The sequence below is a fragment of the Oncorhynchus tshawytscha genome, linkage group LG09 (genome assembly GCF_018296145.1).
Source record: "Oncorhynchus tshawytscha isolate Ot180627B linkage group LG09, Otsh_v2.0, whole genome shotgun sequence".
Classification (NCBI taxonomy): Eukaryota; Metazoa; Chordata; class Actinopteri; order Salmoniformes; family Salmonidae; genus Oncorhynchus; species Oncorhynchus tshawytscha.
Genome location: NC_056437.1, coordinates 13,741,319 through 13,763,617, shown reverse-complemented (window position 1 = coordinate 13,763,617; position 22,299 = coordinate 13,741,319). Strand labels below are relative to the sequence as shown.

The window sequence follows — 22,299 nt, the reverse complement described above, 5'->3', positions numbered from 1 at the left end:
CTAATGTTCGCAACTGACCTCACAACAACTAAAATATTGTAATTTGTGTGGAACACAAGCATTTGATGTAAAAGAATGGAAAAATATATGGCATTCAAAAAATGACACATTTTACAGAATTCTGAGAAAATGTAACTATAAAATGTCATCGTCTTGATAATTTACATTATAATAATTAACAGTTTGTTTTATTAGTTCTCCAATTAGTATCTTCATCAATATGATGACGCATTAAAATATCAAGATCTTACCAATGATAACTAATTGAACTGAACTCATGTGTGAGAGGTCAAGTGTCCCGCAAGGTGATGGCGTTGTCTGAAGACCTCGTAGATGCAAGACTTGAGCCTCTCCTCTCTCGCCCTTGCTGCTGTTGTTTCACCCCAGACCCTGACTCTGTGGCGTCCACCGCCCTCTTGTGGTGGGACCTCATTGTTGCACCAGGTCTGAGGTCAGGCGGAAGGAGACGTTGCATTTGGCACACCAGTTCTGAGCCATCAGGCAGAGGGGCGAGAGCCGTGAGACGGAGAGGGACAGGAGCACCGGGGATAGGGTAATCTGGGGGTGGGATCAGCCTGTGGTCCTGGTCCAGAGAGCTGCTGGGCTGTATAGAGGGCGCCTCTGTTTCGAAACACCCTGGGCCAGCACCGGTCGGTGGAGATCAGTAGTAAAGGGAGTGATTGAGGTTTAAGCCCTCCCAAGCAGGGGGGTAGTCTGGAGAAAGAAAACAGAGCATGGGGGGCTGGGAGAAGGCACTCCTCCTGTTCTCAGACAGAGACCTGGCTGAAGGCAGAGGTGACAGTATCAGAGTCAGTGAAAGAAGACAACTCCTCTGAGTGAGATGGAGACCGTAGTGTTTCTGTCTTTGTTTTCTTTGGGTCTCTCTGAGGCTCTACTAGGCCACTACCGGGCTGGATGCTCTGGTTCCTTAGGCTGGATGAAGATCTGAGGTCTTCAGGCCCAGAACCTTGTAAGTGTAGTTGGGTTGCTCTGTCTTTGGTGATGTTGTTCATGTTGATGTTACTGGACAGGTGACAGGAGACTGGGCTGGGTTGTCTTTTCATGGTCAAAGTACAGTATCCTGTGTCCAGTGGATCCTGCGTTATCACCAGATGCTGGCTCACTGCACCTGTCCTCTACCTCTGTGTGTTTCCCTATGAGGGAACCTCTAGTCTCAGAGTCCCTGGTGCTGGAAGACCCTGTCTTAATATTATCCATATCCCGGGCTAAGTTATGGAAGTCTGTTGCAGGTTTGCTATCCAGTGGAATTGTTTCTGGACGGCTCTGTTTGAAGGCAGCAGCAGGAAGGGAGTCAGGTTTCACATGGTCAGTGTTGCCTTGACCAGGTTTGGTGCTGTGGCTGTTTGGTTGTCTCTGTGTGCAGAACTCAGTCTCAAAGCATTGGTTACAGTTGGCACATGTGTACAGACCAGTACCTGGTTATAGAGATGGATATGGATTAATATCATGTTATTCTGACAATATTGCTTGACATAAACCTTTGCCAATACTGTTTAAATTGTACAAATGTAATGAATAAATATAGTTTGATGTCCTTATTTATGTATAATTGCAGTCAGTATTAAAATCAGGAAAATTGATATGAACAATGTGTATCTATAATGTAATAGATCATATTTTATTACTATGTAATAACACATTCAGAGTATGTAGACACACCTTTGCTTTGTATCTGCAGTGGGTTTAGGAGAAGAAGCTTGGCCAGGTCTTTCCCGTACCACACCAACCGCTCCTCTTCCTTCTGGATCGTCCTGAGGGCCCTAAAGAATAGGTGTCCGTTCTTCACATAGTGCTCCAGGTTCTGTTCTTCAGCGCTCCAGGCTGACTGGACCAGCCGCAGCCACATTGGACCATCAATGCGCTGAGGCGTCTGCCTGTGTAGCCAAATAGAAACGGGTCTCTGTCATACAAAAACAAGTAAAATACACAATTTTACTACCTGAAAGGTTCGATGCATTTCAAACAATGATGCGGGCATGAGAAACTTGCCAACCATTGATTTGGAACACATTATTTTCAGACGCACGGATTTGGTACGTGTTCTCACCCTCAAAATGTATGGTGCCGTTCTTCGGTCCATAGACTTGAGAGCAGTGAAGGCGATGCTGTCATAAACGGATGTGTGTTTCAGCTCATACGGTCCAAAAACGGCGTTCTCGGGAACATCGTAGGAGATGCGGACGCGCGTAAAAAAGTCAGTTATCCATCGTTGCTGAGCTCTCGCCTCTGCGTTCCAAAATAGTTTCGACAGAATATCTGCCTCCAGGGTCTCCTGATAAACATACAATTTATATTATTAGGCTAACAATTGAGAATACCTAATTTTAAAATGAGTTTGACAAACGCCGAAGAAACCGTGCGTAAACCACTCTAAATCCAAAACAATACAAAAAAAATCGGCGATAAGGTTTGCTCTTCACTTATTTGCACGGTCGTTGCGTGTATTATACAGCGCGCGGTTTCTTGTAGATGCCCACCAACACCTGCAATGGGACAGGTCTACTGGAGGAGCTGGTTTTATAATCTAGTCTAATCTGTACAATGAGATGTGACAGTTCTCCGCTCCTCCTTATCCTCTTGTTAGATAGGTTACATGAATGATCTCTGACAATCAGATTGTCGGTGGACAGTCTAAAGAGGTCATGGGTGTCAGGGGCCAGTGTAGAAGAAGCCAATTTCGATTGGATATTGAATTCATGACATTTGGTAAATAGGGACGAAATATAGTGTATTTAGGTGACGGTGGGTGATGTTCTGGTGTGCATGCCCCGAGGCCACGACGACAAAACGCGGGTGTGTGTACCATAAACGCGCTTTTCTGCGAACTCAGGCGATAGAGAAACCCTGGTTTTTGATGGATCACGCCAATGTTGGAATTCACTCTACACAGTATTCTAATGAGTGATGTCCATATTGTCACGTCCACAATGGCATGGACAGTAGAATCAGTCGAATTGAAGTTTTCAAACGAAACAATGTTTTTGTTCAGTGTGTGGAATGAAATTAAAAGTCATATCCACGTCTTTCTATGGTTTGGCTATAATTAATTGCGTATCAAGCTTCAATAAAGTTTGGTTGTTGAACTGAAATAGTTACCTAAATTGTTAATTTAACAAAACATGTTGTCACCTGCTGTCTCCCCAACGCTGGTGAGGGAACGATAGAGGTTAAAAAAAAATACAGGTAAAAAAAAAATTAAAAAATAAATAGGGTTCGAAGTGTCCGGATATCTTGCGCATGCCCACTTCAGATGGGATGGTACAGTATCCGCGGTGATGCGACCGGCCAAATCATTTTATTCTCTCAATTCAGACAATGTATAGTTAACAACTATGCGAGTGGCAAGGACAATCATCGGTATTTACAAATACATATGCTAGTAACATGTCGCGTAAAAGTAATGTCAGTTTCTTGTCCATTTTTTCGTTGGAAAATCAGTCAGTCTTGAGCCTTGATTTATCTTGTTTAACATACAAGGAAGCGCATGTAAGGTAGACAGTGAAATTGCAAAATATAATTGAGAAAATATTATTTTTATCAAGGCAATGATCCTCAACGGACAAGGGATTGTATTTCTTCTTTCCTTTCTAATAAACACATTATTTTGTCAAAGCGAAGAGGCATCTTGCCATGGAGCTTTTGATATTTATTTCGTTTTAGATAGGTAAGTAGCCTAGCCTCTAAACTAAATGGAAGATGTCGTTGATATGAACGTGACTTCTTGTTCTATTTGTTTTATGTTGAAGTATCTTGTATCAATATAATTCAATAGCATCTATCAGGTGTCAGAGTGCACGTATCAAACATTTTATTATCAAGTTATGTGTGTGAAAAAAACCAATGTGTAACAAGTAGTCAAAATGCTAATGTAAATAGTATTAAAATGACTAATGTTCTTTTTCAGTCTGTATAGTCCTCTTATGGGTTTGTTTGGTTCAGAGAGTTTCATTGTGTGCTCTACAGGTCTGGTAGTGTGTATGATAACTGGGGAGAGATCTATGAGTTTGTGGAGCAGCTCACCAACCGCTTTGTGAGGTAAACTGTCTATGCTCTCAGGTCAAGCTCTCTATGAGGTTAAATTTGCTTTGAACATGTCACAATCCATCAGGACAAAACCCACACAACTCTCTCTCTCACTTTCTCTCATGATACACATTTTCAGTATATTGACTGAATGAGCCCCTTTTATCAATGATTTACCAAGGGCATGTTTTCACAGCTGGAATCAATAGATAAACTGTAGTAAACACGGTCCTGTGAAAGTGGGGCATATCTTTATCGAGCAGAAGCCTAGGCATTTAACAAAAAGTAGGTCCACCGAACACTAGGATACTGCATGACTGGGATTATTTTTAAACTTAATAATGGGGTACTAAATTTAACTCCACAAAACATTCTGCACATCTGGCTGTGGTGGCAACTGGTGTATAATTGTAGGCTAATGTAGAAAAAAATGGTTAGCCCCAAAGGGTGTGGGAAATAGGGCTAAGTAAAGCTACTGTTAGTGTAGTCTTTTAAAACAAAATGACCAGTCATTGCTGGAGTTAATCTGCTTCTGCATCTTCTTGGGTGTTTAATCCCGTTTATCCCCTTGTGTATCTGTGTTTGTTCTAGTCCAAAGATGAGAGTTTCCTTCATAGTTTTCTCATCTAGAGCCGAGGTGATTCTACCACTAACTGGAGACAGGTACTACTACAGTAAACATATTTCACCTAACGAGACAGCACACACACTCTCTCGCGGTACACATCATCTCTCAGATAATATAGGACCTAAAATGCATATTTATTGTTCCTTTGTAGGTATGAAATAGAGGAAGGCCTGAAAAAGTTAAGTGAAATCAGACCAGCTGGTGAAACATACATGCACGAAGGAATGAAAGTGGTATGAAGTTTTGATTCATAGCAGTTATATATATTTTTGTAGTTGTACTGTATGTGTTGTCCATTAAAACATGGCTTCCTACATGTAGGCTTCAGAGCAGATAAAGGCCCAGGTCACACGGTCATCCAGCATCATCATCGCTCTGACTGATGGGAAACTGGAGGTCTACCCCTATGAACTGACAGTAGAGGAGGTAATGCCATTATAATAGACTGTGATGAGCAATAACATAGTACTTACTTTGCTTTGAGCTCTTACTAGTACACAGCTATTTTCCATAAATTCATCTATTGGTCCTCTCTTTCTGTTTCAGGCTAACGCGGCCAGGGAGTTTGGTGCTAGAGTGTACTGTGTCGGTGTGAAGGACTTTGATGAGAGACAGGTATGATTTTGAAGTCTCACTTTATCAATTGTAGGCTGGAGAAGCAGTCACAAACTGCACACAGCCATGCACAAACAGTATCCCTGCTGAAATATGTGTTTACATTGAAATCTGTTGGATAAGCATGCACAATGCTGTAACAGCTGATTGATATTGATAACATAGTGAAAGGAAAATGAGAGTACCAGTTTAATGATTTGATCGTCTGTCCCTCTCAGCGAGCGTTAGCAGTCTGGACAGGAAGTCCGTTGTACTGTAATCATCTAATAAGATCACGATCGTGCCAGCCCTGCTTCCTGTTATAGTTTCATTACATTAGATGAGAGCCTTGGAAACCAGGCAGGAAAACATCAACAGAGAGACAGAGTAATGTACTGACAATGAGGGAGAGAGTGCTATGTCGTACGTTAGATGTGGGAAGGCAATCTCTCAGATGTTGTGTAACATCATAGAGTATGCTTGCATTCTTATCTCTACAGCTTGTTGACATTGCAGACAGCAAAGACCAAGTATTCCCAGTGCTGGCTGGATTTCATGCACTCAAAACCATTGTGAATTCGGTGAGGTCAGAATAATTACATAGAACAATATGTCAGAATAAATTTAAGACACATACCATGTAATTTACATCATCGTTATTTATATTTTTCACAGATTTTGAAGAAATCCTGCACAGAAATATTCAGTATAGAGCCCACTAATGTTTGTGTGAACGGTATGTTGCCAAGATTTAGTTTGTCGTTATACTGATTAAATGTGATCAATATTGGTTAACATTATTATTAGTTTGTTCCCGAAAATCCTAACATTGTGACCCTCCATAACATTCCAGAATCTTTTAACATTGTGCTGAGAGGATATGATTTCACCCGTGGGAGGAGCCAGGAGGGAGTGATCTGTGTTCTCACAGTCAACCAGAAGACCTACAGTTAGTATACCCTAACACAAGCTCCATAATGCATCACATTCTGCATTCCAATATTGACACACCGACCTACTGTAAGAGTGCAAATTGACAATAACACCCCCTAACCGCTTGTTACATCACATTCATTCATGTATATTACCAGATGCCACAGTCCTTTGTAGTTGTACACCAAACAATGCACTTCAATGCCATTCCTCAGTATTCAATCAATTTCATCATGGAAAGATGTTGGTCACCCTGTTCATTCTGTAGCCATACTAATAGAGTAATGGGGCCATGGAGTGAATGTTGGGGCTCACTATTTTCCCAAACCGGAGAGAACAGAACAGTGTCTTATTTAGTAGCTAGAGAACAGAGACGTCATTCTGTAGCCAGCTGAGTGCATGGAGCTGGTCTCTGTCTCATTGCTTAATATAGAACATAACAAACAATGTCTCTTCACTGAGAGGGCATAGAGATCACACACCCCTCCCTTTCACACTTTCTCTCGCTCCCCACAACCCCTCCCTCTCGCTCTCTCTCTCTTTCCCTCTCTCCCAGATGAGAGCCCTAGTGTGGTGCAGGATGGCTATCTGTTGTGTCCAGCACCAGTGCTGCATGAAGCCGGACAGTAAGTGCTGCACTTGATTCTCTCCTCGTGGAACTTCCTGTAGCCATAAATGGCCAGTGAGCTACTGAGTGCGTTCAGATGGGCAGATCAAAGGAACGGCATGTTGTCTGTTGGTTGCCGTGAGAGAAGAACCATGTTGAAACCCAAGCTCCACTGTCGAAGACTACACACATTTCATTCAGAGTGGGCAGTTGGTTCGACGGGTAACGGATCGATTGCTTTATAAAAGCAACAAAATAAAATAATTCAAGTATAAAAATAGAATAGAAGTTTGGTGGAGATTGGAGAATAAATGCGGTTCAGTCCTATTCCATTACAGTTACCTGCCTGGTAACTTAAGAAAATATAAAACGAATAGGCTGAACCACTGTGTAGTGGTGAGACACACCAAAAGGGTTTGGCATACTGTCATTTAAACAGTTTAGTACATGAGGATGTTTTTGTGAGACTTTGTGACCCTGTTAGTGTTTACCCACTGGGCAAAAACGCATCGAATCAACTTTGTTTCCACGTCATTTCAACCCCCAAAATCTATGTGATAACGTTGAATCAACGTGTCAATCTTATTGGAAAAGCACAGAAAAAGTCATCAACATGAGGGCAATTTTTTTCTCCCAACTTTTCCCCTAAATCCAATGACAAGGTGACACTTGTTGTTGATTTCACTTTGAATTCACGTTAGTTGACAACTCAACCAAATGTTAATCAAAACTAGATGTTGAACTGACATCTGTGCCCAGTGGGTACCCACCGTTGACCATGTAATAGTGTTTACCCTGCCACCAGCATGCCTGTTTGCTATGGCACAGTGCCCTGGCATTTCAACGTTTGGTCTGCCAGGCCGATTCATCAATTAAGTTCGACTTGACCTACTTTGTTAGTCTCTTTCTCGCTCAGAAATAACATAGAAATGGGCTGGATTTCCTTTCTCTCTCAATAGATCGATAGATGTACTGATCAGCTTGAACAAGGGTCAGTCCTACATCTCAAGTCCATTCACTATCTACGCTACAGAATGTGTGAGTATCAGTATTACAGACAACGCCAACACTCAAAACAAACAGCCTCACTCCACTGACATTCAGTTTGGTCAGTCTTAGTTCACCAAAGTCTAGTCTGATGAAGTCCATTAAATATTTAAGCAATAAGCCAGAGGATGTGTGGTATATGGCCAATGTACCTCGGCTAAGGGCTGTTAAGCACAACGCTACGTGGAGTGCCTGGATACAGCCCTTAGCCATGGTATATTGGCCATATATCACAAACCCCTGAGGTGCGTTATTGCTATTATAAACTGGTTACCAATGTAATTAGAACAGTAAAAATACATGTTTTATCATACCCATGGTATACGGTCTGATAAACCACAGCCTTCAGCCAATCAGCATTCAGGGCTTGAAACACCCAGTTTATCAAGTATTATATATTATATTTATGTTTGGTATAAAGTAATCTGTTCAAGTCTGTGTTTGCGTACCAGGCTGCTTTGTTTACCATTCAGACTCAATGAGGGATTCAGATCAAATTTATATTCCACAAGAGGGAAATTAACTTGGTCATGTGCTTAAAAAGATGGTACATAAAACATGAAACCACAGAAACTAGACAATAGAATTCATTCAGAGTGCTAGAGCTACACATTTAAAGTGACAGTGTCTCCTGATGCAGTCTGATGGGACAGTGGTGCTGGTGCTGGTCTTGGTCCTCCTCCTGCTACTGGCTCTGGTTCTGCTGTGGTGGTTCTGGCCGCTCTGCTGCACTATTGTGAGTGGTTCAACACAGCACTTTTCCCCTTGAAAAATAGAAACAGTATGAGTGAATCAGTTAAAATGGTTGTTGGTTGATGGTATATAGTAATAGAAGAAGGCTTCTATTTTACAGGTGATCAAGGACCCCCCTCCATGTCGCCCCCCTCCTCCCCCTCCTCCACCAGTACCTGTGAGTGGACTATCGCTTAGATCCTTAAGACTGTTGTTTAAATCAACATGAATTTCAGTTCATTCAGCTCTTCACAGGGTTAATGCAGTGGTTTCGCTGTGTCTCCTCCAATAGGAGCCTGAGGAGGACCCTCTACCCAAGAGGAAGTGGCCCATGGTGGATGCATCCTATTATGGGGGAAGAGGTATTGGAGGAATGAAACGCATGGAGGTATGTCAGAATGAGTATTACCCCATTCAACCCCATCTATTTGGGCTGCACTATATCTTGACAGTGAGTTGTGTTACTTTATTTTGAGTGATGTAAGTAACTCTAAAGGTCTGAATGGTTATTTTGTGCTACAAAAAAATATATAAACAGCATAAAATGAAAGGTGAACTGCATAAAAGAACCTAATGTAAAGTGTGTATTAGGTTCGATGGGGAGAGAAGGGTTCCACGGAGGAAGGTGCACGGCTAGAGAAAGCTAAGAACGCAGTGGTCACAATGGTGGAAGAGGAGGTGGATGAAACCATTGGAAGAAAACCAATGCCTCAGAGTCCACACCCCACCTATCACATCCCAGAACAGTCCAGATGGTACACACCCATCAAGGTCAGTTCGGATGCTTTCAAACCCAGTTGACAATGGCATTCAGTAACTGACTTGATATCTTTAATATTTTTTACTGGTTTCATCATATCTTTGTTTAGACTGGTTTCATCACCACAATTCTCATTGTTTCTTTCTCTCAGGGGCGTTTTGATGCTCTAGTAGCATTACTCAGGCGCCAGTATGATCGAGTTGCTGTCATGAGACCAACAGCACAGGACAGGGTAAGGTACCCCCTTCCATAAAGGTTTCCAGATTACTTCCTGAATGGACTGAATTTAAATGGAATTGACCAAACACTGACTGCAACAAAAGAAAGAGAAAGGAAGAGAGAGAAAGAGAGAGAACAGAAGAGAGAGAACAGAAGAGAAAGAGAGAACAGAAGAGAAAGAGAGAGAACAGAAGAGAGAGAACAGAAGAGAAAGAGAGAACAGAAGAGAAAGAGAGAGAAGAAGAGAAAGAGAGAGAACAGAAGAGAAAGAGAGAACAGAAGAGAAAGAGAGAACAGAAGAGAAAGAGAGAGAACAGAAGAGAAAGAGAGAACAGAAGAGAAAGAGAGAGAACAGAAGAGAAAGAGAGAGAACAGAAGAGAAAGAGAAAGAAGAAGAGAAAGAGAGAACAGAAGAGAAAGAGAAAGAAGAAGAGAAAGAGAGAGAACAGAAGAGAAAGAGAAAGAAGAAGAGAAAGAGAGAGAACAGAAGAGAAAGAGAGAACATAAGAGAAAGAGAGAGAACAGAAGAGAAAGAGAGAGAACAGAAGAGAAAGAGAAAGAAGAAGAGAAAGAGAGAGAACAGAAGAGAAAGAGAGAACAGAAGAGAAAGAGAGAGAAGAAGAGAAAGAGAGAGAACAGAAGAGAAAGAGAGAGAACAGAAGAGAAAGAGAGAGAACAGAAGAGAACAGAAGAGAAAGAGAAAGAAGAAGAGAAAGAGAGAGAACAGAAGAGAAAGAGAGAACAGAAGAGAAAGAGAGAGAACAGAAGAGAAAGAGAGAGAACAGAAGAGAAAGAGAAAGAAGAAGAGAAAGAGAGAGAACAGAAGAGAAAGAGAGAACAGAAGAGAAAGAGAGAGAAGAAGAGAAAGAGAGAGAACAGAAGAGAAAGAGAAAGAAGAAGAGAAAGAGAAAGAACAGAAGAGAAAGAGAGAACAGAAGAGAAAGAGAGAGAAGAAGAGAAAGAGAGAGAACAGAAGAGAAAGAGAGAGAACAGAAGAGAAAGAGAGAGAACAGAAGAGAACAGAAGAGAAAGAGAAAGAAGAAGAGAAAGAGAGAGAACAGAAGAGAAAGTGAGAAAAGAAGAGAAAGAGAGAGAAGAAGAGAAAGAGAGAGAACAGAAGAGAAAGAGAAAGAAGAAGAGAAAGAGAAAGAACAGAAGAGAAAGAGAGAACAGAAGAGAAAGAGAGAGAACAGAAGAGAAAGAGAGAAAAGAAGAGAAAGAGAGAGAACAGAAGAGAAAGAGAGAGAACAGAAGAGAAAGAGAGAGAACAGAAGAGAAAGAGAGAGAACAGAAGAGAAAGAGAGAGAACAGAAGAGAAAGAGAGAGAACAGAAGAGAAAGAGAGAAAAGAAGAGAAAGAGAGAGAACAGAAGAGAAAGAGAGAGAACAGAAGAGAAAGAGAGAGAACAGAAGAGAAAGAGAGAAAAGAAGAGAAAGAGAGAGAACAGAAGAGAAAGAGAGAGAACAGAAGAGAAAGAGAGAAAAGAAGAGAAAGAGAGAGAACAGAAGAGAAAGAGAGAGAACAGAAGAGAAAGAGAGAACAGAAGAGAAAGAGAGAACAGAAGAGAAAGAGAGAGAACAGAAGAGAAAGAGAGAAAAGAAGAGAAAGAGAGAGAACAGAAGAGAAAGAGAGAGAACAGAAGAGAAAGAGAGAAAAGAAGAGAAAGAGAGAGAACAGAAGAGAAAGAGAGAAAAGAAGAGAAAAAGAGAAAGAGAAGAGAAAGAGAAAGAGAACAGAAGAGAAAAGAGAGAACAGAAGAGAAAGAGAGAAAAAGAAGAGAAAGAGAAAGAGAGAGAACAGAAGAGAAAGAGAGAGAACAGAAGAGAAAGAGAGAGAACAGAAGAGAAAGAGAGAGAACAGAAGAGAAAGAGAGAGAACAGAAGAGAAAGAGAGAAAAGAAGAGAAAGAGAGAGAACAGAAGAGAAAGAGAGAGAACAGAAGAGAAAGAGAGAGAACAGAAGAGAAAGAGAGAGAACAGAAGAGAAAGAGAGAGAACAGAAGAGAAAGAGAGAGAACAGAAGAGAAAGAGAGAGAACAGAAGAGAAAGAGAGAAAAGAAGAGAAAGAGAGAGAAGAAGAGAAAGAGAGAGAGAACAGAAGAGAAAGAAGAACAGAAGAGAAAAGAAGAGAAAGAGAAAGGAAGAGAAGAGAAAGAGAAGAGAACAGAAGAAGAAAGAAAGAGAGAACAGAAGAGAAAGAGAAGAGAAAGAAAGAGAGAACAGAAGAGAAAGAGAGAGAAAGAAGAGAAAAGAGAAAGAGAAAGAGAGAGAAAGAGAGAGAACAGAAGAGAAAGAGAGAGAACAGAAGAGAAAGAGAGAACAGAAGAGAAAGAGAGAGAAAGAAGAGAAAAGAGAGAAAAGAAGAGAAAGAGAGAGAACAGAAGAGAAAGAGAGAAAAGAAGAGAAAGAAAGAGAGAACAGAAGAGAAAGAGAAAGAAGAGAGAACAGAAGAGAAAGAAAGAGAGAAAGAAGAGAAAGAGAAAGGAAGAGAGAGAAAGAGAGAGAACAGAAGAGAAAGAGAGAACAGAAGAGAAAGAGAAAGGAAGAGAGAGAAAGAGAGAGAACAGAAGAGAAAGAGAGAAAAGAAGAGAGAAAGAGAAAGGAAGAGAGAGAAAGAGAGAGAACAGAAGAGAAAGAGAAAGGAAGAGAGAGAAAGAGAGAGAACAGAAGAGAAAGAGAGAAAAGAAAAGAGAAAGAGAAAGGAAGAGAGAGAAAGAAAGAGAGAGAACAGAAGAGAAAGAGAAAGGAAGAGAAAGAGAAAAGGAAGAGAGAGAAAGAGAGAGAACAGAAAGAGAAAGAAGAGAAAGAGAAAAGAGAGAGAAAAAGAGAGAACAGAAGAGAAAGAGAAAAAAGAAGAGAAAGAGAAAGAAAGAAAGAGAGAAAGAGAGAAAGAAAAGAAGAGAAAGAGAGAGAACAGAAGAGAAAGAGAGAGAACAGAAGAGAAAGAGAGAAAAGAAAAGAGAAAGAGAAAGGAAGAGAGAGAAAGAGAGAGAACAGAAGAGAAAGAGAAAGGAAGAGAGAGAAAGAGAGAGAACAGAAGAGAAAGAGAAAGGAAGAGAGAGAAAGAGAGAGAACAGAAGAGAAAGAGAGAGAACAGAAGAGAAAGAGAGAGAACAGAAGAGAAAGAGAGAACAGAAGAGAAAGAGAGAGAAGAAGAGAAAGAGAGAGAACAGAAGAGAAAGAGAGAGAACAGAAGAGAAAGAGAGAGAACAGAAGAGAAAGAGAGAAAAGAAGACTGAGCTCTCTGTTTGGTCATTGTCATTCAGTTTTCACACGTTAGTAACCTTGTCTAGCTCATCAGTGGTGAGGGGTAGTAAGGGAGAGAAAGAAAACCTAGAAGGTTAGTTATGACTCTCCACTGAGAGAAGAGGATGGATGTCCATGTTGGTGTGACTGGCCACCCTGACCCTTAATGTCTACAGTGCATTAGGAAAGTATTCGTTCCACTTGACTTTTTCCACATTGTTACGTTACAACCTTGTTCTAAAATGGATTAATTAAAAAAATATATTTTGTGAAGTGCACCAGTCCCTCCTGCAGCAAAGCACCCCCACAACATGATGCTGTCACCCTCGTGCTTCACGGTTGAGATGGCGTTCTTCGGCTTGCAAGCCTCCCCCTTTTCCTCCAAACATAACGATGGTCATTATGGCCAAAGAGTTCTATTTTTGTTTCATCGGACCAGAGGACATTTCTCCAAAAAGTACGATCTTTGTCCCCATGTGCAGTTGCAAATTGCAGTCAGGCATTTTTATGGTGGTTTAGGAGCAGTGGCTTCTTCCTTGCTGAGCGGCCTTTCAGGTTATGTCGATATAGGACTTGTTTTACTGTGGATACAGATACCTTTGTACCTGTTTCCTCCAGCATCTTCACGAGGTCCTTTGCTGTTGTTCTGGGATTGATTTGCACTTTTCGCACCAAAGTACGTTCATCTCTAGGAGACAGAACGCGTCTCCTTCCTGAGCGGTATGACAGCTGCATGGTCCCATGGTGTTTATACTTGCGTGCTATTGTTTGTACAGATGAACGTTATACCTTCAGGCATTTGGAAATTGCTCCCAAGGATGAACCAGACTTGTGGTCTTGGCTGATTTCTTTTGATTTTCCCATGATGTCAAGCAAAGAGGCACTGAGTTTGAAGCTAGGCCTTGAAATACATCCATAGGTACACCTCTAATTGACTCAAATGATGTCAATTTGCCTACCAGAAGCTTCTAAAGCCTTGACATCATTTTCTGGAATTTATCCAAGCTGTTTAATGGCACAGTCAACTTAGTGTATGTGAACTTCTGACCCACTGGAATTGTGATACAGTGAATTATAAATGAAATAATCTGTCTGTAAACAATTGTTGGAAAAATGACTTGTGTCATGCACAAAGTAGATGTCCTAACCGACTTGCCAAAACTTTAGTTTGTTAACAAGACATTTGTGGAGTGGTTGAAAAACAAGTTTTAATGACTCCAACCTAAGTGTATGTAAACTTCCGACTTCAACTGTATGAAGAGCAGGTAATCAAGGAGGTGATGGAGTCCAGGTGAGTCTCATTATGCACGTAACGCTGTAACGCTTATGTAACGCTTATGTAACGCTTATGTAACGCTTATGCACGTGACAGGTGTGCGCCCTAAAGAGCAGCCTGGTGACCTAGAGGCCGGAGAGGGAGCACACATGACAGACTGTATTTGGGGAGTTTCTCCCATTCTTCTCTGGGGAGCGTCGCTGCACAGCTATTTTCAGGTCTCTCCAGAGATGTTAGATAGGGTTCAAGTCCGGGCTTTGGCTCGGCCACTCAAGGACATTCAGAGACTTGTCCCGAAGCCACTCCTGCATTGTCTTGGTTGTGTGCTTCGGGTTGTTGTCATGTTGGAAGGTGAACCTTTGCCCCAGTCTGAGGTCCTGAGTGCTCTGGAGCAGGTTTTCATCAAGGATCTCTCTGTACTTTGCTCCATTAATCTTTCCCTCGATCCTGACTAGTCTCCCAGTCCCTGACTCTGAAAAACATCCCCACAGCATGATGCTACCACCACCACCATGCCAGGTTTCCTCCAGATGTACTGCTTGGCATTCTGGCCAAAGAGTTCAATCTTGGTTTCATCTGACCAGAGAATCTTGTTTGTCATGGTCTGAGAGTCCTTTAGGTGCGTTTTGGCAAACTCCAAGTGGGCTGTCATGTGCCTTTTACTGAGGAGTGGCTTCTGATGTCCACTCCCCCGATTACTCAGTTTGGCCAGGTGACCAGCTCTCGGAAGAGTCTTGGTGGTTCCAAACTTCTTCATTTTTATGAATGATGGAGGGCACTGTGTGGTTGGAGTCCTTCAATGCTGCAGACATTTTTTGTTACCCATCCCAAGATCTGTGCCTCGACACAATCCTGTCTCGGAGCTCTACGGACAATTCCTTCAACCTCATGGCTTGGTTTTTGTTCTGACACTGTCAACTGTGTGCCTTTCCAAATCCAATCAATTGAATTTACCACAGGTGGACTCCAATCAAGTTGTAGAAAAATCTCAAGGATGATCAGTGGAAACAGGATGCACCTTTTATTTTTAATACATTTGCAAACATCTCTAAAAACCTTTTTTCACTTCGTCATTATGAGGTATTGTGTATAATTTGATGAGGAAAAACAATTATTTAATCAATTTTATAATAAGGCTGTAAAGTAGCAAAATGTGGAAAAGTCAAGGGGTCTGAATACTTTTCGAATGCATTGTATTATCACCATTATGTGAGGCCTCTGCCCTGTCACAGTTAGTAAACGAAGATGGGGGGGGGGGGGTGTCATACTGTGTTCTTATACTCTGTCACGCTGTGTTCGTGTACTGTAGTACGTGTTAATTAAGACACTGGTCATTCATACTATTGTCCTGTCATTATAGACCAGACACTCTAGGTAAGTGCAGGATGCTGGTCATTGTCTAATACTATACTGAATTTGTTCTGAATTACTACACTACATTTACTATAACAACCTTTTGAAATAAATGTTTTATTTCATGGTTATGGTTTTGTAAGTTACAGGTCAGTTGAGGTCAAATGTAACTTATTATTATGGTGCCAGATTTCAGTTTCAACTTAAAACTGCAACCAAAATGTACTATTTCAAGCACAACTCTGTAAAACATCTTGGCTTCAATAAGTAAATGATAAATGTGAACACTGAACAGCCATACTAGCTGTAAACATGCGTTTAACCATGCACCAATTCCTCTTCCTGGTGTGTGGCTAGAAGAGGGCTGGTACTTACAGTGGCTTGCGAAAGTATTCAACCCGCTTGGCATTTTTCCTATTTTGTTGCCTTACAACCTGGAACTAAAATGGATTTTGGGGGGGTTTGTATCATTTGATTTCCACAACATGCCGACCACTATGAAGATGCAAAATATTTTTTATTGTGAAACAAACAAGAAATAAGACAGAAAAACTGAAAACTTGAGTGTGCATAACTATTCAACCCCCCAAAGTCAATACTTTGTAGAGCCACCTTTTGCAGAAATTACAGCTGCAAGTCTCTTGGGGTATGTCTCTATAAGCTTGGCACATCTAGCCACTGGAATTTTTGCCCATTCTTCAAGGCAAAACTGCTCCAGCTCCTTCAAGTTGGATGGGTTCCGCAGGTGTACAGCAATCTTTAAGTCATACCACAGATTCTCAATTGGAGGTCTGGGCTTTGACTAGGCCATTCCAAGACATTTAAAAGTTTCACCTTAAACCACTCAAGTGTTGCTTTTGCAGTATGCCTAGGGTCATTGTCCTGCTGGAAGGTGAACCTCCGTCCCAGTCTCATATCTCTGGAAGACTGAAACAGGTTTCCCTCAAGAATTTACCTCTATTTAGCACCATCCATCATTCCTTCAATTCTGACCAGTTTCCCAGTCCCTGCCGATGAAAACATCCCCACAGAATGATGCTGCCACCACCATGCTTCACTCTGGGGATGGTGTTCTCGGGGTGCTGCTGGTACACTCTGTTTATCATATATGCATTGTCACTTTAACTATACATTCATGTACATACTACCTCAATTGGGCCGACCAACCAGTGCTCCCACACATTGGCTAACCGGGCTGCATTGTGTCCCGCCACCCGCCACCCACCAACCCCTCTTTTACACTACTGCTACTCTCTGTTCATCATATATGCATTGTCACTTTAACCATATTTACATGTACATACTACCTCAATCAGCCTGACTAACCGGTGTCTGTATGTAACCTCGCTACTTTTATAGCCTCGCTACTGTATATAGCCTGTCTTTTTACTGTTTACTGTTACTTTTTTGCACCTTTGTCTTCATGGTGCCCCTTGCTTAGTGTTGTTGCAGACTCTAGGGCCTTTCAGTGTATATATACTGAGGTGTATATAGGTGTATATATACAGGTGTATATATACTGAGATCATGTGACAGATCATGTGACACTTAGATTGCACACGGGTGGACTTTATTTAACTAATTAAGTGATTTTTGAAGGTAATTGATTGCAACATATCTTATTTAGGGGCTTCATAGCAAAAGGGTTGAATACATATGCACGCATCACTTTTCAGTTTTTTAACATTTTAAACAAGTGATTTTGTTTTTCATTTCACTTCACCAATTTGGACTATTTTGTGTATGTCCATTACATGAAATCCAAATAAAAATCCATTTAAATTACAGGTTGTAATGCAACCAAATAGGAAAAACACCAAGGGGGATGAATACTTTTGCATGGCACTGTACCTGCTCTATACTCGCCTGGGATAACGATGGGGGCTCCCTTCTTGACCGAATGGGAGTGGCTGTCTGTTCAGCCAGTTATGCTCTCGTGCTTGATTGGCTAAAATGGATGTTGTGTCAATGCGCCGGCCCATTCACCATCTCCTCCTTACCCATTACAGGCTGCCTCAATTGAGTTTAATTATGATATATTATTGTAAATACCAACTCTGCATTGTTCAAAAATGTCCATGATATGCCACGTATATAGCGACTCCCATTAGGAGCTAATTTTGTAACTGATGTACCTTATTTATCTGAGAAACAAGTCCATACATGGTGGGGAGAATGGGTAGATGCAGCCATGCACTATTATTCATGAGGATTAGGCTGATATGGAGGTGGGGCTGGGGAGGTGTTACTGCTGTAATGAAATATAGTGTATGCTAAGGAAGTACTGCTGTACATTTTCTAATAAGTGTAGAATACAATAGGTACATTTAAGCCAAACTGCTCTCTATTGTAAAAAATGATGTGTTCTTAATAACTTACCTGGTAAAGTGAAAGGTTTAAATGGAATAAATAATCTGCATTTTGTTTTGTTTCAGGGGCGCTGTATGAATTTCACCCGAGTTCCCAATCATTAGGTCAAACACACCATAATCTGTGGACTATGAGGCTATGGAGAGAACAGGAGCCCATAGCCGTGGGAAGAGTGGGTGCTGAGGGTGCTCTCGGCCCCCTGAAGAAAAAAAAAAATATATATATATAAAACATTTATTAATACATATTTTATTTTTATTTATATATATTTTTTAAAATACTTCACAAAAGTAGTACACTGGGGCTTTACTAGTCCTGGATTTGCGGACCGATATAGCCGTCTGTATCAGCACCCCCACCCTCAAACTACTTCCTGCGGCTATGCAGGAGCCTATGGACAACATACCTAAAACATCCAACTGTAAATGTGCCTCTCCTAGGACTTATTATTTAACATGTATTTATCTGGGATAAAACAAGGCTGTTCAGTAGCATTCACAGTGTTAGCTTGCTTACTTGCTATAAAATCCTCATGTCACCGTTTCATTTATTGTCAGGAGTCATTCAAGTTCATGTCTGTTTATTGGTCATATAGACATGATATACGTGGATATACAATTAAATACTTAACTTACAGTTTCACCTCTTGACAATAAAACAACAATCGTAAGTAATTAAGTGAATAAAAGAGTACTAAAAATAAAGCTCAGTGAATTTTAAAAAATTGGATACAAAATGTTTACATTTTTTGTACACTCAGTGTATTTCTCTTGTTTTTTATTCAAGCTCTGCTGTTTCAAATGTGGTTTTCTAAATAAAGATATTTTTCAACATTCTGTGGAAAGATTGTAAGGGTTTCACTTTCAAGTAAAACTACAACAGGGTCATATTTTTCACAAGCTGCAGGTCTAATCTCATTCATGTTGCTAAATGCCATAATACAAATCACATTGTTTATCTAATCCCCTTGACCTAATGCTTATTGTACATAAACACCCTGCTTCGGTTTCCAGGCCCCGAGGACAAACAGAACAAGAGAGAATAATGTCAAATCCGCATTTTATTTTCTAGAGGAGGTATTTAGGGAAAAGACTATTATAATTGCAGAATACAATGGGCTTGATACACATCATTTGCATTTAAAATCCAATGGGAATCCCAAAATAATTGATTTACATGATAAAAATGTACATAAATAAACAGTACGCCTACTCCTACATTTTCATCAGTCTATGTGGCTACTTATTTTCCAATCATTGTAGCTGCCTATGATGTGATCATAAAATCTGGTGAATTTGCTTATCTACAGTACCAGTCAAAAGTTTGGACACACCTCAAGGGTTTTCCTTTATTTTTACTATTTTCTACATTGTAGAATAATAGCAAATACATCAAAACTATGAAATAACACATACGGAATCATGTAGTTACCCAAAAAAGTGTCTTAACAAATCAAAATATATTTAAAATGTTAGAGTTTTCAAAGTAGCCACCCTTTGCCTTGATGACAGCTTTGAACACTCTTGGCATTCTCTCAACCAGCTTCATGAGGAATGCTTTTCCAATAGTCTTGAAGGAGTTCCCACATATGCTGAGCACCTGATGGCTGATTTTCCTTCACTCTGCGGTCCAACTCCAACCATCTCAATTGGGTTGCGGTCGGGTGATTGTGGAGGCCAGGTCATCTGATGCAGCACTCCATTACTCTCCTTCTTGGTCAAATAGCCCTTACACAGCCTGGAGATGTGTTGGGACATTGTCGTGTTGAAAAACAAATTATAGTCCCACTAAGTGCAAACCATAAGGGATGGAGAATCGCTGCAGAATGCAGCGGTTAAGTGTGCCTTGAATTCTAAAAATATCACTGACAGTGGCACCAGCAAAGCACACCCGCACCAGCACAACTCCTCCTCCATGCTTCACTGTGGGAACCACACATGCAGAGATCATCCGTTCACCTACTCTGCATCTCACAAAGACACAGCGGTTGGAACCAAAAATCTCCAATGTGGACTCACCAGACCAAAGGACAGATGTCCAAATCAAATCAAATGTATTTATATAGCCCTTCGTACATCAGCTGATATCTCAAAGTGCTGTACAGAAACCCAGCCTAAAACCCCAAACAGCAAGCAATGCAGGTGTAGAAGCACGGTGGCTAGGAAAAACACCCCAGAAAGGCCAAAACCTAGGAAGAAACCTAGAGCGGAACCAGGCTATGAGGGGTGGCCAGTTCTCTTCTGGCTGTGCCGGGTGGAGATTATAACAGAACATGGCCAAGATGTTCAAATGTTCAGAAATGACCACCATGGTCAAATAATAATAATCACAGTAGTTGTCGAGGGTGCAGCAAGTCAGCACCTCAGGAGTAAATGTCAGTTGGCTTTTCGTAGCCGATCATTAAAAGTATCTCTACCACTCCTGCTGTCTCTAGAGAGTTGAAAACAGCAGGTCTGGGACAGGTAGCAGGTCCGGTGAACAGGTCAGGATTCCATAGCCGCAGGCAGAACAGTTGAAACTGGAGCAGCAGCACGGCCAGGTGGACTGGGGACAGCAAGGAGTTATCATGCCAGGTAGTCCTGAGGCATGGTCCTAGGGCTCAGGTCCTCTGGGAGAGAGAAATAAAGAGAGAAAGAGAATTAGTGAGAGCATACTTAAATTCACACAGGACACCGGATAAGACAGGTGAAAGTTCTCCAGATATAACAAACTGACCCTAGCCCCCCGACACATAAACTACTGCAGCATAAATACTGGAGGCTGAGACAGGAGGGGACAGGAGACACTGTGGCCCCATCCGATGATACCCCCGGACAGGGCCAAACAGGAAGGATATAACCCCACCCACTTTGCCAAAGCACAGCCCCCACACCACAAGAGGGATATCTTCAATCACCAACTTACCATCCTGAGACAAGGCAGAGTATAGACCACAAACATCTCCGCCATGGCACAACCCAAGGGGGGGTGCCAACCCAGACAGGAAGATCACATCAGTGACTCAACCCACTCAAGTGACGCACCCCTCCTAGGGACGGCATGAAAGAGCACCAGTAAGCCAGTGACTCAGCCCCTGTAATAGGGTTAGAGGCAGAGAATCCCAGTGGAAAGAGGGGAACCGGCCAGGCAGAGACAGCAAGGGCGGTTCGTTGCTCCAGAGCCTTTCCGTTCACCTTCACACTCCTGGGCCAGACTACACTCAATCATATGACCCATTGAAGAGATGAGTCTTCAGTAAAGACTTAAAGGTTGAGACCGAGTTTGCGTCTCTCACATGGGTAGGCAGACCATTCCATAAAAATGGAGCTCTATAGGAGAAAGCCCTGCCTCCAGCTGTTTGCTTAGAAATTCTAGAGACAATTAGGAGGCCTGCGTCTTGTGACCGTAGCGTACGTGTAGGTATGTACGGCAGGACCAAATCAGAAAGATAGGTAGGAGCAAGCCCATGTAATGCTTTGTAGGTTAGCAGTAAAACCTTGACAGGAAGCCAGTGTAGGGAGGCTAGCACTGGAGTAATATGATCAATTTTTTGGGTTCTAGTCAGGATTCTAGCAGCCGTATTTAGCACTAACTGAAGTTTATTTAGTGCTTTATCCGGGTAGCCGGAAATTAGAGCATTGCAGTAGTCTAACCTAGAAGTAACAAAAGCATAGATTAATTTTTCTGCATCATTTTTGGACAGAAAGTTTCTGATTTTTGCAATGTTACGTAGATGGAAAAAAGCTGTCCTTGAAACAGTCTTGATATGTTCGTCAAAAGAGAGATCAGGGTCCAGAATAACGCCGAGGTCCTTCACAGTTTTATTTGAGACGACTGTACAAACATTAAGAGTAATTGTCAGATTCAACAGAAGATCTCTTTGTTTCTTGGGACCTAGAACAAGCATCTCTGTTTTGTCCGAGTAGAACGTTTGCAGCCATCCACTTCCTTATGTCTGAAACACAGGTTTCCAGCGAGGGCAATTTTGGGGCTTCACCATGTTTCATTGAAATGTACAGCCGTGTGTCATCCGCATAGCAGTGAAAGTTAACAGGACAAAACATTCACAGAGACAAACTGATACCTTTCCAACAGATAAGATCTAAACCACGCCAGAACTTGTCCGTGTAGACCAATTTGGGTCTCCAAAAAGAATGTGGTGATCGATGGTATCAAAAGCAGCACTAAGGTCTAGGAGCACGAGGACAGATGCAGAGCCTCGGTCTGATGCCATTAAAAGGTAATTTACCACCTTCACAAGTGCAGTCTCAGTGCTATGATTGGGCCTAAAACCAGACTGAAGCATTTCGTATACATTGTTTTTCTTCAGGAAGGCAGTGAGTTGCCGCGCAACAGCCTTTTCTAACATTTTTGAGAGGAATGAAAGATTCGATATAGGCCGATAGTGTTTTATATTTTCTGGGTCAAGGTTTGGCTTTTTCAAGAGAGGCTTTATTACTGCCACTTTTAGTGAGTTTGGTACACATCCCGTGGATAGAGAGCCGTTTATTAT

At 41.5% G+C, this 22,299-nt stretch overlaps 2 protein-coding genes across 4 annotated transcripts; one reads left to right on the top strand and one right to left on the bottom strand.

Annotated features, from left to right (window-relative positions):
• Nucleotides 1-51: 51 nt before the first annotated feature.
• Nucleotides 52-5,796, bottom strand: LOC112247409 (PR domain zinc finger protein 8). Of its 3 annotated transcripts, none has more exons than XM_042326575.1 (3): nucleotides 5,473-5,796; nucleotides 1,681-1,895; nucleotides 52-1,436 (listed from the first exon to the last, which is right to left on the bottom strand). In XM_042326575.1, exons 2-3 carry the CDS (start codon nucleotides 1,865-1,867, stop codon nucleotides 1,021-1,023), a joined length of 603 nt encoding a protein of 200 aa, XP_042182509.1. In that variant the 5' UTR covers nucleotides 1,868-1,895; nucleotides 5,473-5,796; the 3' UTR covers nucleotides 52-1,020. The 3 variants fall into 3 exon arrangements, with proteins under 3 accessions (XP_042182509.1, XP_024271928.1, XP_042182508.1); XM_024416160.2 differs by lacking the exon at nucleotides 5,473-5,796 and adding an exon at nucleotides 2,069-2,786 and having other exon boundaries at nucleotides 1,681-1,921; XM_042326574.1 differs by lacking the exon at nucleotides 5,473-5,796 and adding an exon at nucleotides 2,069-2,782.
• Nucleotides 3,240-18,643, top strand: LOC112247407 (anthrax toxin receptor 2). Its single transcript, XM_024416157.2, has 17 exons — nucleotides 3,240-3,685; nucleotides 3,985-4,056; nucleotides 4,636-4,707; nucleotides 4,824-4,905; nucleotides 4,994-5,098; nucleotides 5,219-5,287; nucleotides 5,767-5,847; nucleotides 5,942-6,002; nucleotides 6,120-6,215; nucleotides 6,756-6,825; nucleotides 7,766-7,844; nucleotides 8,494-8,589; nucleotides 8,707-8,763; nucleotides 8,878-8,973; nucleotides 9,177-9,356; nucleotides 9,497-9,577; nucleotides 17,873-18,643. The coding sequence occupies exons 1-17, from the start codon at nucleotides 3,567-3,569 to the stop codon at nucleotides 17,909-17,911; spliced, it is 1,455 nt and encodes a 484-aa protein (XP_024271925.1). The 5' UTR covers nucleotides 3,240-3,566; the 3' UTR covers nucleotides 17,912-18,643.
• The last annotated feature ends 3,656 nt before the right edge of the window (nucleotides 18,644-22,299 follow it).

Excerpts from the sequence above, each read along its gene's own strand:
- LOC112247409 (XM_024416160.2), bottom strand. The coding sequence starts at position 2,101 with ATGGACCGAAGAACGGCACCATACATTTTGAGG. Across the intron at positions 1,922-2,068 it reads CGGCACCATACATTTTGAGG|AGACCCGTTTCTATTTGGCT; the intron begins GTGAGAACACGT and ends TTTGTATGACAG. Across the intron at positions 1,437-1,680 it reads ACTGCAGATACAAAGCAAAG|GTACTGGTCTGTACACATGT; the intron begins GTGTGTCTACAT and ends CTCTATAACCAG.
- LOC112247407 (XM_024416157.2), top strand. The coding sequence starts at position 3,567 with ATGATCCTCAACGGACAAGGGATTGTATTTCTTCTTTCCTTTCTAATA. Across the intron at positions 5,288-5,766 it reads AGGACTTTGATGAGAGACAG|CTTGTTGACATTGCAGACAG; the intron begins GTATGATTTTGA and ends TTATCTCTACAG. Across the intron at positions 7,845-8,493 it reads CTATCTACGCTACAGAATGT|TCTGATGGGACAGTGGTGCT; the intron begins GTGAGTATCAGT and ends CTCCTGATGCAG.